The sequence below is a fragment of the Antedon mediterranea genome, chromosome 8, assembly GCF_964355755.1.
Source record: "Antedon mediterranea chromosome 8, ecAntMedi1.1, whole genome shotgun sequence".
Classification (NCBI taxonomy): Eukaryota; Metazoa; Echinodermata; class Crinoidea; order Comatulida; family Antedonidae; genus Antedon; species Antedon mediterranea.
The window spans coordinates 21,905,357-21,921,122 of record NC_092677.1 but is presented as its reverse complement, the minus strand read 5'-3'; the positions used below and the strand labels follow the sequence as shown (position 1 = coordinate 21,921,122).

The following is a 15,766-nucleotide window of genomic DNA, read 5'->3' as shown; positions in this document are numbered from 1 at the left end:
CAGTAATACTCTTTATGAGACCCCTTTGAGTGTTCCAAATGTTTAAAATATACCCTCATCTGAAAATACAGATCACGTCATGTTTGGTACCTATCTGTTCGAAAATATATCAACTCTCATAATCTCTAGGGGATAAAACTTTCTACAAAAGAGTTTGTGAATCATTGACATGATTGGCTATTATAAGAAAATACACTCTCAGATTGGCTGATGCTTTTGTTTACAATGGAAAAGCATGGCTTCCATAAAGTCTGTTGAATAAAAATTTCAACTTTTTGTGAATATTTGGGAATTAAATAGTCATTTTTCTCTATATATTATTTTCAAATAAACATAAAATATAGCTTTTTAACTAAATCGCTAATATTGTGGAGAAATGGAGAGCTTTACTTGCGTTACACAGCCCTGAAAAAAATTCCCCAAGTTGTAATACAAGAAAATATACCATAACTTGTACTACAAGTTCCTGAAAATATATACCATTACTTGTGCTACAAGGCCCTAAAAATTTACTCTAACTTGTGCTACAAGGCCCTGAAAATACACCCTAACTTGTGCTACAAGGCTCTGAAAATATACCCTAACTTGTGCTACTGTACAAAGCCCTGAAAATTTACCCCAGCTTGTGCTACAAGGCCTGGAAATATCCCAAACAAAAAACAAAAACAAACCTCATATAATCTGAACTGTTCTAATAAATCCAAATCTGCACCTCTTCTCTTCATAAACTTTTGACTAACTGCTTCAATGTTCTGTTCTTCTAAAGCATCAGTTATGTCATAAAATGTATCTTGATTAGGAATTCCATTTAATGTCTGTTGAAATAAAATAGTTAGTAGTATTTACAAAAACAGTGCAATTCCTGACAAAAGACCCATTCCCTACAATTGTTGCTGCAAAAAAAAAAAGTAAAAATAATCCTTATATAAATAATTTTTTAACATTAAACCAGGTCATTCCTTGAAACCAAATGTCCTCTTGTGGACAGTGTTTAGGCCTAGCCTAGCTGGGTTTAGTTTTGTAGGCCTAGCTGGTTTGGGCGAACCAACCCTTCCCCTCCCCCCATATAAGGTATTAATAATAATTAAATGAAACCTGATGCGGTTTGTTAGTTATTATTATTATTAGATAAACCATTTCGTGTATACAAAAGATGATACCTGTTACACTCTCCAAAAAAGAGCATACCAAAGGGGTTGGTTTGGGATTAATCTGAATCTTTCATTTTTCATTCATCTCTTTTCATCAGGCGCCACCTACCGCTTCCCTCACTGCCAATGGGAGGAGGAGGAGCCGGTTTGATCCTCAATGAATCCGTCTGGCCTCCACATCGTACCGATGTGTGAAGTTTATGAGCCAATAAACGTCATCAATTGTGATTCTTTAGGTTCGAAGCCGTCTTTCAGAATTCAGAGTATTCTAAAGTTAAAGTGATTCCCATTTTTGGTCGGATGGTCGGTCGGTTGGTTGGTCGGTCGGTAAACATTAACTCAAATTTGAGCACGCGACTGCAGCTATGTATGGCCTTGTTCCAATCACATTTCATTAAATAAAATAGTGTATGAGATGTTGGAGTGTGATTTTTTTAAAGACATGACGTATTAAATAATTCTAATATAAAGTTTTTTGGTGGAGAGTAGTCCTACAATGATAATTATTATTGGACATTTTTATACACAAAAGCATCTCATAAACGATCGGTTCACCTCCACGGCCTGAAAATTCTCATTTGGGACGAAAAATTAAAGCCCAGAACAAAATTTGTATCTGCATTTTCAAATATTGTTCGTTATCGGAATACGACTGATGTTTTTGTTTATTTTGGTCGGAAATAGGTTATTTTTTAGTTTTAATAAAGTTAATCACTTTTGTAGAAAAAAAATGAAAAAAAAGTAATGTTCTCACTAATATAAAATGACAACAAAAATGGTTAAATTCAACCAAAAACCGATTGACTGGCAGCTAATTTGACTATTTTTTGCTTTACATTACTTTAAAATGACATATTGTACAATATTACATAGCCTATGTAAATACGCTAACGTGATTGGTTGAAACTGCATCACATGACTACCGCTGCGAGGATCGTAAATCGTATATATCCTCGAGAACGATGATATTGACTGTGTAAATTTCGCGTAATTATCGTGTCCCCTGTCATTAAACATATAGATTCTCGAGTACGATGATATTGACTGTGTAATTTTCGTGTGCCAACACTCGCGTTGCCGATAAATAAACAAAAGTCATCTACTCGATCTTGAACTCGGGTGGAATTGTCACTCCATCGCAAGACAACGCTTCAACCGCTGCGCCACGGAAGTTGCTTGAATAAATTAATCATCTAAACTATTTAAACTATGCATACATAGCGCCCTCATTTGTTATAAGTCCACCCTAAATGTGATGAAAAACCGTTTGTGATTGGTCAATACTCACGGTAGTAACCTAGTAACTAGTACGCGCTGAACATCCGGTGATTCGGCTCCTCAAAGATCGAGAAGAAGACGAATTGTTTATTCGGCCTACCTGATTATAATATTATTATTTTTAATAGGCTTATTGATGGAAATTCTTCTGTTAATTTAAACGACCTAGGCCTAAGTGAATATTTTATTGCCAAGGAATCATTAATTAGTAATTATCTGTATATTTCTTCGCAAGGTAAGGTGTCTAGGCAGGCTTGTTTAAATACAATACAAATACTATAGGAGGCCTAGCCTAGCTTCACCCAACCCAGCAGACTTGTTCTTGGCTATATAATATAATAATATAACAGATATTGCCTTTTATATCGGTTAAATATAAGATTTGACATCCCCTCGGGAATGATATTAAGTTCTCGGGGAATATATATTTCCCTCAGCTGGCGCTTCGGGAAATATATATTCCCTTGAACTTAATATCATTCCCTCGGGGATGTCAAATCTTATATTTAACCTCTAAGCAGTCAATATCTGTATAATATGTGATCACGAGTTATACAGATATTTAAACTGATATTGTGATTTCACAAAATGGTGTATAAATGACTTCACAGATGAGTCACAGATGAGTGATTAAAAACAATAAAGTTAGTTGGAATAGAGATAAAAATACTGACTGGGAACCTTTCAGGGAAGAAATTAAAAACAAATTTGAAAACTGGGACACCTCAAATTTAAACACAAATGAAGCATGGAGTATATGGAAAAATAATTTAATTATGGTAGCAGAAACCACATCCGAATATTAATAAAAAACGTAATTGTTGGTATGATGAAGAAATTGACAGTTGTATCAAAAAAAGGAAAGATGCTTGTAGACCCCATAGAATTTACCAAAAAACTAAAAATACTAATACATTTAAACAAGAGGTATGCGATTCTCTATGGAAAGAGTACCAAGAAATAAGAAAACAATGCAAATCACTGACAAAACAAAAAATAATACAAAAGAAAGTACATAGATGTTCCGAAATTATGAATTAAAGGAGGTGTCAATGCAGAGATTTTAGGAGCTCAAAGATAAAACACCCCTAGTCACGCCTAATTCTATCTTTATTCCAGTACAAAAAATGTTACTACTCATTAAAACTTACTTTAGTAGTATTAATAAACATAAATTAAGTACTAACAATAATTACCTTTATTATGAACCTCTATTACGATATCCCATTGGTGATAACTCACCATTATTAGAATTTATTTTCTCTCATAAAGATATCGAATATGCTATATCAAAATGTAAAAATAATATGAGTCCTGGTGATGACTCAATAACCAATGAGCTATTAAAAAATGGAGGTTCAGAAATGGTAGAAACAATATATAAGTTATTATTATCTACACTTGAAACTATACCCGAGGAATAGAACATTGGTAAGATTATACCAATACATAAAAAGGGTGATCGCAAAGAGTTAAGAAATTACAGAGGCATAACCTTAAAGGGAGATTCTAGGTTTAAAATTGCTTTTAAATATCGTTTATTAAATAAAAAACATTATAACAATATAGACATGTCAGAATGAAGAAGTAATAACGAGAAATTAAAAAAATTTTAATTTCATATACATTTATTTTAGGGTAAATTCATGGAAAGTCTGTTTTTTCAGCAGCTTAGGGTAGCTCATTAATATTCATGAGATATTCACAAAATCACGTCATCAGTGGATTCCAAACTCGCGACGTCATGTACGTTGTGTTTGTCAACTAATTTACATCTCTCTCCTGTCAAACGACGACTACCCGATCATTGTGAAATACATTTTTTGTAGATTTTCTAAGCTAGGCCTAAAGTGTAATAATAACAGTAGTAGCATATATTTATTTGACATTTAATGAAATACAAAATTTAGTACCGATTACGGAGTCATAAATTATACTATTTTTATACCTCTATAGTACAGATCGTATTATCGGTTTCAGGTACTAGGCCTAGCCTAAATCATTTTTTTTTTCATGGGTGAGTGCCATTCTGACTAGCTTACTACTAGACGATAGGCCCATAAATAACAAAACTGAGTGGATTCCAAACCCATCCTATCAACCAAACTCCTAAACAATCTAAACCTAAAACTGTCTACAAAATCGGCTGTAAATATTGAGGCAAAACCAGGTCCGATCGCCGTCCGCACGTATGGTGTCCCGATCGTCTAAGTAGGCCTAAAATAAGCCTAGTTTACTCTCCAAAAAAAGCGGATACTGCATCAAGCAAGTAGACCAGGTAGTAGGAAGGAGACCTAGCGGATCCGGCCCAGTTAAAAATTGAGCTAGCTAGTATAGTAGACCCTATGCGAATTGATACTACCAGGCCTTTTACTATAGGCTACACTTTTTAAAATTAGCAATACTTATGTTTACAAATTTTCCAACTCTCTCATTCGAGCTATATTATCTATACCATTCCGGTAGGTTGAGTTGACCTTCAATCAAATACTGTACATCGTTCATGTTGTGATTATAGATGGGGTATACTCGACCCGACCAGTTTGGTATTGTATACTGTATCTGGTTATCACGTGACGATGCTAGGCATGGGCAGAGAAGCATGTGTATCGTCGTCTCGCTCCTCAGCAGGAATGTAAAGTATACGTTACGCTTCATTGATTTTGATGGCTTTCCCTAAGTCAAGGCGAAAATCGTCAAGGCGAAAATCGGCAAACGTAAAGTGCAAACATATCTAACTTTTCACTGTTTTGATGAATTTTCATAGAAAATTGACTTTATAAAATGGGAAGATCGACTAAAATTCCATCAGATAAGTATAATTTTACAAAAGTAATTGATATGGTTAGATAACGAGTCGTCGGAAGATTGACCATTTCACAAATTTCCTATTCTGTAACCACAGTGTGATTTTGCCGTAGCTGTACTTGTAATGTGGCCTTATTTCACAGCCTTCATTCTGCTTTACTGGGCACTTATATAAATTGAAACTTTTACCGTTCAATAGACAAACAAATATATTTTACATTTTTTACTATTCATTTTAAACCCAAAACCCCCCCCCCCCCCCACCTTTAAACTCTACTGTATCTAAAAAATATAATAAAAGTAGTGTCAAACTTCATTGAAGAACATAATTTGTTATCGGAAGTTCAGGGTGGGTTTAGAAAAGATAAAAGGTGTGAAGACCATATTTTTATATTAAAAAGTATAATTGTTGTCGCCAAGCGGAAGGGAAAAGACATTTCTTGCATTTATGGACTTCGGCAAAGCGTTTGACACTGTTTGGTGAGATGGGTTGTTTTACACATGTAAAAACATGGGTATTAATGGAAAAATGTTTCATATTATTACAATTTTTAAATATTATTATAATTTTATTCTATTAAATGATCACCTAATAAAGATTTCATACAATAACAATAGGTAATCATTCTATTCTTAATGATCACCTAATAAATCATTGTTTCTAAAGAAATAACAATAACTAGAATTTAATTCGTCACTTTGACGAATTATAGGTGATCATTGTTATCATTTTAATGAAATTAACATTTTTTAAACATGCATGTACGTTAACATACGATCGTAAAAAGTTGATGTACGCCATCCTATGACATGATGCATAATCTTATATCGCTGAGTTGTGCCTATTATATGCCATATACAATATGTACAGTATATACTGTATATCTATACACAGTGTAGCATAGGTGAAATTACGGGACACACATCATGTTCTAATTTTTTGGTATGATGGAATTATCAAAATAAACTCAAAGATGACAATTTCGAAAGATAATAAATTGAGCAAATAAATATAAGAATTGGAAGAGAATCTGGCACGTAGAAACGCTGTGCGCGCTCTTTGAAATTTGTATAACTTTGACGAAAAAGATGAAAAAACTACTTTTTAACTTCATCTGGCCATATGTTAACGTCACAACATCTGATACGCTTGGTTTTTATATGAATTCATATCTACATTTCATCAGCTTTCATAATAAATTATAATCGTCAAGGTAACCTTCAATTCTGAAGAGCTGTAAGATATTCAAATTTACGGCGAAGGTGAAATTACACGACCTACGTTATTCAAATTTTTACGCGTGATGACGTCATCAAAATGACAACACTGACAACTTATGAGAAAGATAAATAATTAAGCAAGCACACACTGAAATTTGTGCGAAAATCGAGGTCAAATAGCGGAGATGCGCTCTATTGAATGTGATAACCTAAACAAAACGGAAAAAAATCCTAATTGTTAAATTCAAGTGGCCATTTGATGACGTAATACCATTTTTTACGTCTAATGTGTATATACATTTATATCTACAACTCAATGGCTTCCCGAATAAGTTAAAAAACTTAGGTGTCATCGTGCATTCTGAAGAGTTATTTTCATTTTAAAAAAGACATATTTTTCACCATTTTCAGAACTTTTGTGAAATAAATGTGCGCATTTTGTCATTTTTAACGTGCTCGTATAGCGTTATTTTAAGTCGGAACTGACTCAAATTTGGTTAATGTACTAAGGATGGTGAGTAGAATGCGATTTCTACAAAAAAATCGTATTTTTACGCTTTTTAAGTATCGCGCGCGCAAAAACGTGTTTTTGCGCAGTAATTTTTTGAAACACGCAAATGGCCTAATTCATGCTCTAAATTGATCAAAACTTAATTTTGAGCCTTTTAAATTTTTAACGCGCGATTTCACGCGCATGTCTATACGTGCGCGTGCGTTTTTATTTGCTAATATTTTTACCTTGACCTGAAGTTTACGTGTTGTGAATTTCATAAATATGTGATAATGAATTATGGATATATGATTGATATTGTGATTTTACAAAATCGCGTATACGTGACGTCACGGTTGAGTGATCACGCTGAAAAGCTTATTATGGCTAAGTTAAAGTATTTGAAAGACATTGTGAAATTTTTGTGATCATTGCTATTCAACTTTTTGAGATATTTGACGAACAAAAAGTGTACAGAAAGAAGAATAATAACAATAACAACTAGACATGTAACTCGTCACTTTGACGAGTTAGTTATCCGCACGACAAACGCCACGTGCACGTCATACGTTGGAATATTCCACACAGAAAAAGATTATGGCATTATGACCTGAACTGATGAATATGATAATAGTTGTTAGTGTTGAATTCTGTCAATTTTGAGTCATATAGTATATAGTACAAACAGTATAATCTGTATATATATTATATACAGTGTAGAATAGGTGAAATTACGGGACCCGCCATTTATTTCAATTTTTAACATGGAGACAGTATCAAAATGAAACACTAAGGTAGCAATTCCGAAAGGAAATTATCTCAGCAACAACGTATTAGCGTGTAGAAGAAATTTGAATACGTGAAATATTGATGCGCGCTCTTTTAAATGTAATGAATTATGACGCAAAAGATAAAAATACGACCTTTTTTATTTAACTGGCCATATGATGACGTCACAACATCCGATTGGCAAAATTTTCACATGATTTCCTATCTGCAATCAAATAGCTTCTAGAAAACGTTTTAATCGTGATTATCAGATTTTATTCTTACGAGCTATAACAGAATAAAATTTACTGTAAAGATGAAATTAATGCCACAAGTAATTTAAATTTTTAGGCATGATGACGTAAAAAAAATTAAAATATTTTTAACTCAGGCGAAAGATACTTGATTGACCTAGACAAAATCAAAATCGGGGTGAAAATGGAAAACGGATAAGTGGAGATGCGCTCTATTCAATGTGATGAGCTATGACGAAAGATACAAAAATCATAAATTTTATATTCGCGTGGCCATACGATGACGTCACAATGTCCGGTTAGCCATATTAATACCTGATCCGATATCTACAACTCATCTACTTCCAGAATATGCCATCCACAAAAAGTTGACCGTCTAGTTTAGAAATTACGACTGTTTAAAAAAAGGCATATTTTAAACGAATTTTTTAACCTTTTCATAAAAAACGCGCGCAAATTGTCCAATTCGACGTGCTCGTATGACGTATCTTTAAGTCGAAATTGTTTAAAATTTGTTAAAATTACTAGAAAAGGCTGGAAAAATATAAATCACGTGAAAAAAGTACGTTTTCAATACTACGTGCGCACCGCACACGTAAAAATGTGCGCACGCGTGGGAATTTTTGACATGCTTAAAACGACATGAAACGCGTAGAAAGTTGATTAGAAATTAATTTTGCGCCTTTTGAAAATTTAAATGCGCGTGCGCGCGTAACTTTGTGTAAAACACGCAATTTTTTTTCAACAGAAAGTTAGCGCATGATATAAATTAAACTTTTGCAAAGTTTCAAGTTGAAATGTTATTTGGTTGTCGAGCTATGTTAAATACGACAAAATCGTTAAATCGCGCGTAAGTCACGTTGCGCAATTGTAAACGTCATGAAAAGCTTCGCTTGACGACGTTACGTAAATGTCAATATGTTAAGATAGTTACCGAAATGTTATGTTTGCGAGTTTTAGAGAAAAGCGTTACACAAAAATCATACAGGTTGATTTCGTACAATCACAAGAGGTTATCCTGCAACTTCGTTGCGGATAACCAATAAAGATTTTGTACAATAACAATAGGTGATCATTTTATTCTAAAAATGATCACCTAATTAAAACTGTTACAAGTTGAGCGGTGTATTTTTGGAAGAAATATTTCTTGTTTTATAATGATTTGAAATTTGCACTGTGACTCAGGATAAACAGGCATGTAACAATCAACATTTTTAACTTAGACCTATAACCCAAGTTTATATATTTTATTGGCACATAGGTACTATAATACTACTTCTAAATATCAAGTCTACAGATTGGGTTACATTATCTGTGAAAGATAAACATAATACTTTCATGATACTCAAATCAAAATAAACTTAAAGTTTACGTTTCATTAAAATGTGTATTTTTTCCAGTTAGTAATAAAATTAGCCATTAAGGGAATGGATTAAATCTATGAACATCTACGATATTTTTTTTAATTTTTTATTTTGCTTATAACGTACATTATTTAAAGAGTATAGGCATATTTCATTTTTTTGTTACGGATATCACAGCAAGGCAATCTAACGACAGGGCGCTGAGCTTGGCCAATTCAAAGGGTTTACCTCTAGTTTCAAAACGATCAATCTGTTCCATCTAAACGCTGGACTGATTTTGGATTGGCTTTTAGGAGATCAAAAACATTTTTCATATTTTTTAAATCATACAGTAATGTAGGCTAATCTTTAAGAACATTTTACAGTAAAAATGTCCATTATTAAGGAATTACACATTTTAATTAACTTTTCCTCTGAAAATATGCTTGTTGCACTCTGTACTTTTGTTGGTTACATTTTCCTGCATACCATTGTTTGTTATTGATCAAAGATGTCTTCCGTTTCATTAAAAAGGTATATTCTATGATAAATTACAATACACCAACTATGAAATGAATTTTCCGACATTTACACCTTGTGTTATACGATGATGTAAAAATCAATGTTCTGAAAATGGTATGGCCCGTTGCAGAGATAATGGTATACACTGAGATATTTTTTTAGGTAAATTACCTATTGTTTTTGACAAGCCACGCTGTTTGATCAGATTTACCCCAAGAAATCAAAGATATTTCACTCTGCTATACCTTAACAGTATAATTATTTAGTTTCTGTATGATTTTATTAATTTCAAATTTATATAATGTATTTTATTGTGTATATTATGGATAGCAATAAATATTACAAACATACTTTAAAACAGCTTGTTTTAGGTAATTTGGGATGTTAAAATTCACCTCTAATAAAGCCCCCTGATTCAAATGACAGGAATCTATTTATATGTTATATAAAACAAATAATGAATGTTTTATATTCGTGGAATGGTACAAAAAAGTCATTTGGTGAATGGTGAAAGGTTATATTTCCATTCGGCTGTCAACTTGTGGAAATATAACCTTCATCATTCACCTCATGCCATAATTATACCATTCCACTAATAAACCATTCATTATTTGTAATCACAATCACAGGGAATTGCTATAGATTGCTAAGATTTTTAAATCACATAGATGATCTATTGGATGACATGCAACACATTTTATTTGATTAATCATTTTCATAAACATTGAACATATGTACTATTGTGCAAGACCCAACAAAAAAAAGTCATGGGATTGTCTTTAATGATCTAATCGCACATGTTAAACTGTTGTATATGTTCACATGGGTATAAAAGACTAATTATATATAGGAAAAAAATAAGTACAAATTATTACCTTATTGACAAGTGTCATGGCATAAATAAGAACCTCTGAATCTTGTGAGTCATCTTTGATGAGTGTTGCCAAGTTACACCATGCTAATTGTCCTACCAATTAAAAAGGTTACATTTATCTAATCAATTTTCTAAGTTTGTAACAATTCTACAGCAAAATTTACGTGAAAATATAGCGCAAAAATATATCATATTTTATATTATCACCGTGACAACTAAATGTCAGTTTAACAGCATGATATAATTTTGTAAGTTGAATATTAGCTAATGGTTGATTGTGAAAAGTTGATATATATCTCTTTTTACAGATACCTGCTGCTCATAAATTCCACCTCATATTAACTCAAACTTGTTTTCTTGTCAATAGGGGGTTGATTCGTTGCCAGGTAACACCTCCTACAGTTAACCAGGTATTACAACTCTGACCAATTGAAACTGACTGCCGTTTATCCTCAATGCAGGGTTTCTTTTGATATATTTACACTCATGTTTCTAAAATACTTTTAGTCTGAGTAACAATCACTTCTTTGTGTACAAATGATTTTCTGATTATTTCTTTGTAATTAACACCATTGACTGAAAAATTGGTTTTGTTTTCACATACATTTTGGATTAAACTTTTGAATTTCACAATTAACTTAACATTATGTCTGAAGGTAAATGTACATAATAGTCATGTGAACCAATGAAATATAGGCATATAACTGGTACTGACAATAAAGGTCTATTATTGTTTTTCCGATTTTTTTTTGTGCAAAATTGTAAATTCGACAGCAAATTTGATGAAATGACCAAATTGTAGTTGTTGTCTGTGTTGTTTTAATCATTTCTGTTCAAATGTAAATAAAACATAATATAAATATGTTTACATTTAACTACAGCCTATACAAGGGATATCCCTATTGTAGAGGATTGTAGAGGACACTAGTTTGGATCCCAAACATGTCCTTCAAGGATTTACTGCAAAGTAATAATAAAAATTAATAGTAGACCCCACAAACTTACCCTGTTGCTTATCGACTATTTTGATTGCTTGTAGAAGTAGTTGCACATTTGATTCTGTGTATTCAATAAACACAAGCAGTAATTTCAATGACGTTTTCACAACTAGACGAAACTGTAAGAAGAAAAGTATCGTAACAATACCAATGGTGCAATGAAGCAATGCTTTGGTTAGAATTTGACAAATGTATCTTGAAGGACAAGGAATTATTAAAACTCTTTCAATATGAACATGAATGTTTCCAAACTGGAATTTTCGAAATACATAAATTGAGACTCATTTTGAATGCTTTAAAAAGAAAACCAAGATATTTCAGTGGCAAATGGAACAATTTAGTTTGTTTCCTCTTTTAATTTCTAATGCCACTTCTACTTCATGTTGTAAATTTATGGAAGCTCTTAGCCAACTATTGCCAACCATCTTTGAAACAAATTCATTTTCATGAATGTATTTATATTGATTTACTGTATAATGTGAGAGATCTGGGAGTGCATACCTCTGCCTAGTACTATAGTAAAATTTATCTACATAAACATTTAATTTTTATACTACTGTGTGTGATTAGGCTTAATTGCATTACAACCATGTGAATAGGAGTTTTATTTTTAAAAATGATCGCAATAGGACCATATTTTACATAAAATACTGTATTGTAATCAACACTATGTAATTGAAAAATTTAAACAACTTGTTTTCAATTTTTAACTCTTTCAGGGCCTGTTTCTATTGTGCAGAAAATACGGTTTTGAATACCATTCTTTTCAAGAACGGTTTTTTCTTGCAAGCAGAAAAAAACCACAAAAAAAGAACCAATCTTAAAAATGGTATTAAAAACCCTAATTAATTACGGTCTTGATTGCAAAGAACCGTTTTAGCTGCAACACAATCGCGGTCTCAATTTGACCCAAAAACCTGAACTCTGCTGCACTACTGCTGCGCGAGGACCTGGGCTAGTTATTTTTTCTCTAGATGAAAAAAATGTGGACTGATGCAATTACAAGGTTCTTAATAAATATGTGGAGAGAAGAAAAGATGAGGGGGAGGGTAGCCGAGAATCAGAAGAAACTCATATGTTTATAAGAGTATTGTAAAGAGTGTGAAAGAAGAGTTCAACTTGACAATATTGGCTGCACAGGATCACAATAGCATGTCAGGTAATGACAGGATTACACGCCCCTTCAATGACGAACTGGATGCAATGACCTTGATCCAATCGCGCTTCCGCCTAACGAACTGCATTCTGGTATATAATGAACGTAAATAGAAGGAACTGGTTTTATTGGAGTTAAAATTGAGCTGCAATGCGATCTTTATTTATAAACAACTGCCTAAACCGGTTTCCAAGAAAACTGTTCTGTTTTATTTTCAATAGAAACATGCCCTAATTAGCGTTAATGCATTTTTATCATTATTTAACTTCCAAATTGTAACCACGTTTTAAGTTATGTGCAATAATGTGTGTGTATTAGGGATAACGATGCAAAATTAAAAGTTGTGTTACGTGTGACGAGAGTCAGGTGTCACATGTCACATGCAAATGAATCAAGTCGCCGGTGGTCAAGTGGACGAATCAGAATGGAGCGTGGTGGTGCGCGGTATTTTGGAAAGCTGTGCTGGGTGTGTGACAAAGAGGAGAGTCACTCAGGAGACAGGGCCAGCCAAGGACGCTTGCGTTTAGAACTGTGCTTGAGACTGGAAGCGAGGCAGGACGATAAGAATGGGGAGGTTGTGATGTGTACGGATGGCCAGGCAAACCAACCACTCGGTATCATACGTATCTATAATTGTGTTGTTATGTATTTTGTGCTTCGTGAAAGGAAATAAATGGAGCTCGTGCTCCTTGTCGACTATTGTTTGTTCCAAGCCTCGTTGTTTCTATTTAGGTATTTCGGCCTAGGCCAAAAGTGGTCGTAACAGTTGTTATTGTATCAATATTACAATAAAAAAGAATTACGAAAATCAGCCAAAATTAGCCTGGAACGATGTAAACAATTTGCGCCCTCAGTCGACAATAACATATAATTACGTTTTATCAACTTTGGAAATATCAATAAAATATCTGTTATTAAATGTTTATAAATAGATAATGTTGTTATTAAGACAAATTCATTGCTCTAAATTGTAGTAACGATCAGTACAGAGAGACCATGTGACTTCAGTCAAAAAAAAAAAACATTCCGCTGTGGGTGATTCGCGTCCACCAACCAGATAGCCAGAATCTAAAATTATTCAACCGTGAGCTCTGCTGATTGCTGGAAAGCTCAGCTTTAAATTGGCTTATGATGACAACATATCACAAAGCCTCACAGAATATTCACAATTTTTTAAATTAAATAAATGGACATTCTGTATGGTATGTGTGCTTTTTCTCTAAAATATTTGAATAACAAAGGCCGTATCAAGAAAAAAACCTTTTGTTAAAATTGAAATTGAAAAATGAGAAATTGATTAGAAATTAATTTTGCACATTTCCAAATTTTAAAAATATAATTTTTTTAAATATGCATACACGCGTAATTTTTGGCTTAGCACGCCATTTTTATCATGTCAAACGTTGCCCCATATTATGAAATACACCTTCGTAAAGTTTAATTGAAAAATAATTTTGTGCTCTGAGCAACCATAAAATTTCATAAAATCATGCGTAATTTACGCTGCGCAACTAAGTTGCAGATAACCAAATAAAGATTTCATACAATAACAATAGGTGATCATTTTATTTTAATTGATCACCTACAGTACAGTAATAACAAAAATCAACTTTTATATTTCTTACGATTTATTTACAAGTTGTGTTTAGTAGAAATTTTAGCGATTTGCCAGACTTTGCCAGAAAACTCATTACGTAAATGTTGCGAGAACCTGTGACATCACAGCAATTTACGGCGACAGCTGTACGGCGAGCACATGCAGCGATATCCTTAATTTTTTGTATTGGCATATGATGAAATATGACCTGAAATTTATGAGTACCAAATTTGGTTTAATTATGATACATGTTTTTGAAGCTATTGGATTACAAACGTGATTTTGTTAAATTCACCACAAACCGCATAATTTTTTATTATGCACCGTGACAAGATAACCACATCAATTCCTGGCCATAAGGAATATATAATTGACGTAGCTAGATGAAATTGACCTTAACACTTTGACCGCAAGCGTTTTTAGCCCAAGACTAAAATAATCATAACGATTTTAGCTTTACAATGGTACCAAGAACGATTTTCAAATCGCAATATGTAAATCGTAATAGCAAAATGAAAGTAACCCACTTTTTTAGTTTTTCGTAGTTTCGCGCAAGAAAGTCGAGATATTCGCGATTTTGTGCAAGACATCACAATATGAAAATATCGCCCGGTGAGATCAACAAACAACGAAACAGTTACTTACACGGCACCGATAGGCCTATAAAAACAATTTATCACTATCAAAAAATGTATTACATTTTGTAAATCATAAATCTTACATCAAAGTTTCGCCAAAATCCACATAGTAAAGACACCAGGCCTAGTTAACCAGGCGTAAAGTTGGTCCGGAACCATTTTACGACTAGGCCTAGGCTAGCCTAGTACTACTAGCCTAGCTAGTAAACTGATGATAATATCCATACCATTTCTGATCAAGTTTGTTGCGTGAAACTCGGTCACTTTCAGTGAAACACCAAAACAGTATACATACAATAATAAAATTAAAGACTTCATATTGAAAATGACTCCATTATTTTTTATTCAGATAACAAACAAACATGCCAATCCACAAAAACCTTTGTAATGCTTCGGCAGCATAGCTAGCATGCGACCGATACACAATGCGCCAAGCCATCGCTCTACGCGCTACTGTGATGCGCGGTGTTTGTTATTTCGACAGGTACCATTTTGACAGTCATTCGTAACCAGATTAGTTACTTTCAAATAGTAAAATATTGACGGTCCAGACCGAATATAGTGTCTATATTTATAGTATGCCAATAATTAACCTATTTACCGGATTTCGCAAAAAAATGCGAAACACGAAGATCTTCGTGTTTGGCAGTCAAGCGTTGTGTTTCCAA

At 33.2% G+C, this 15,766-nt stretch overlaps 1 protein-coding gene across 13 annotated transcripts in view; it reads right to left on the bottom strand.

Annotated features, from left to right (window-relative positions):
- LOC140057257 (uncharacterized) overlaps window positions 1-15,766 on the bottom strand; it is a 150,748-nt gene that overhangs the window by 77,257 nt on the left and 57,725 nt on the right. For all 13 annotated transcript variants that reach the window (XM_072102833.1, XM_072102828.1, XM_072102832.1 and 10 more), the window contains 3 exons: window positions 11,715-11,826; window positions 10,711-10,802; window positions 672-815 (listed from right to left, as the gene is read on the bottom strand). In XM_072102833.1, the coding sequence (XP_071958934.1) occupies window positions 672-815; window positions 10,711-10,802; window positions 11,715-11,826 (348 nt within the window). The remainder of the gene's footprint in view (window positions 1-671; window positions 816-10,710; window positions 10,803-11,714; window positions 11,827-15,766) is intronic.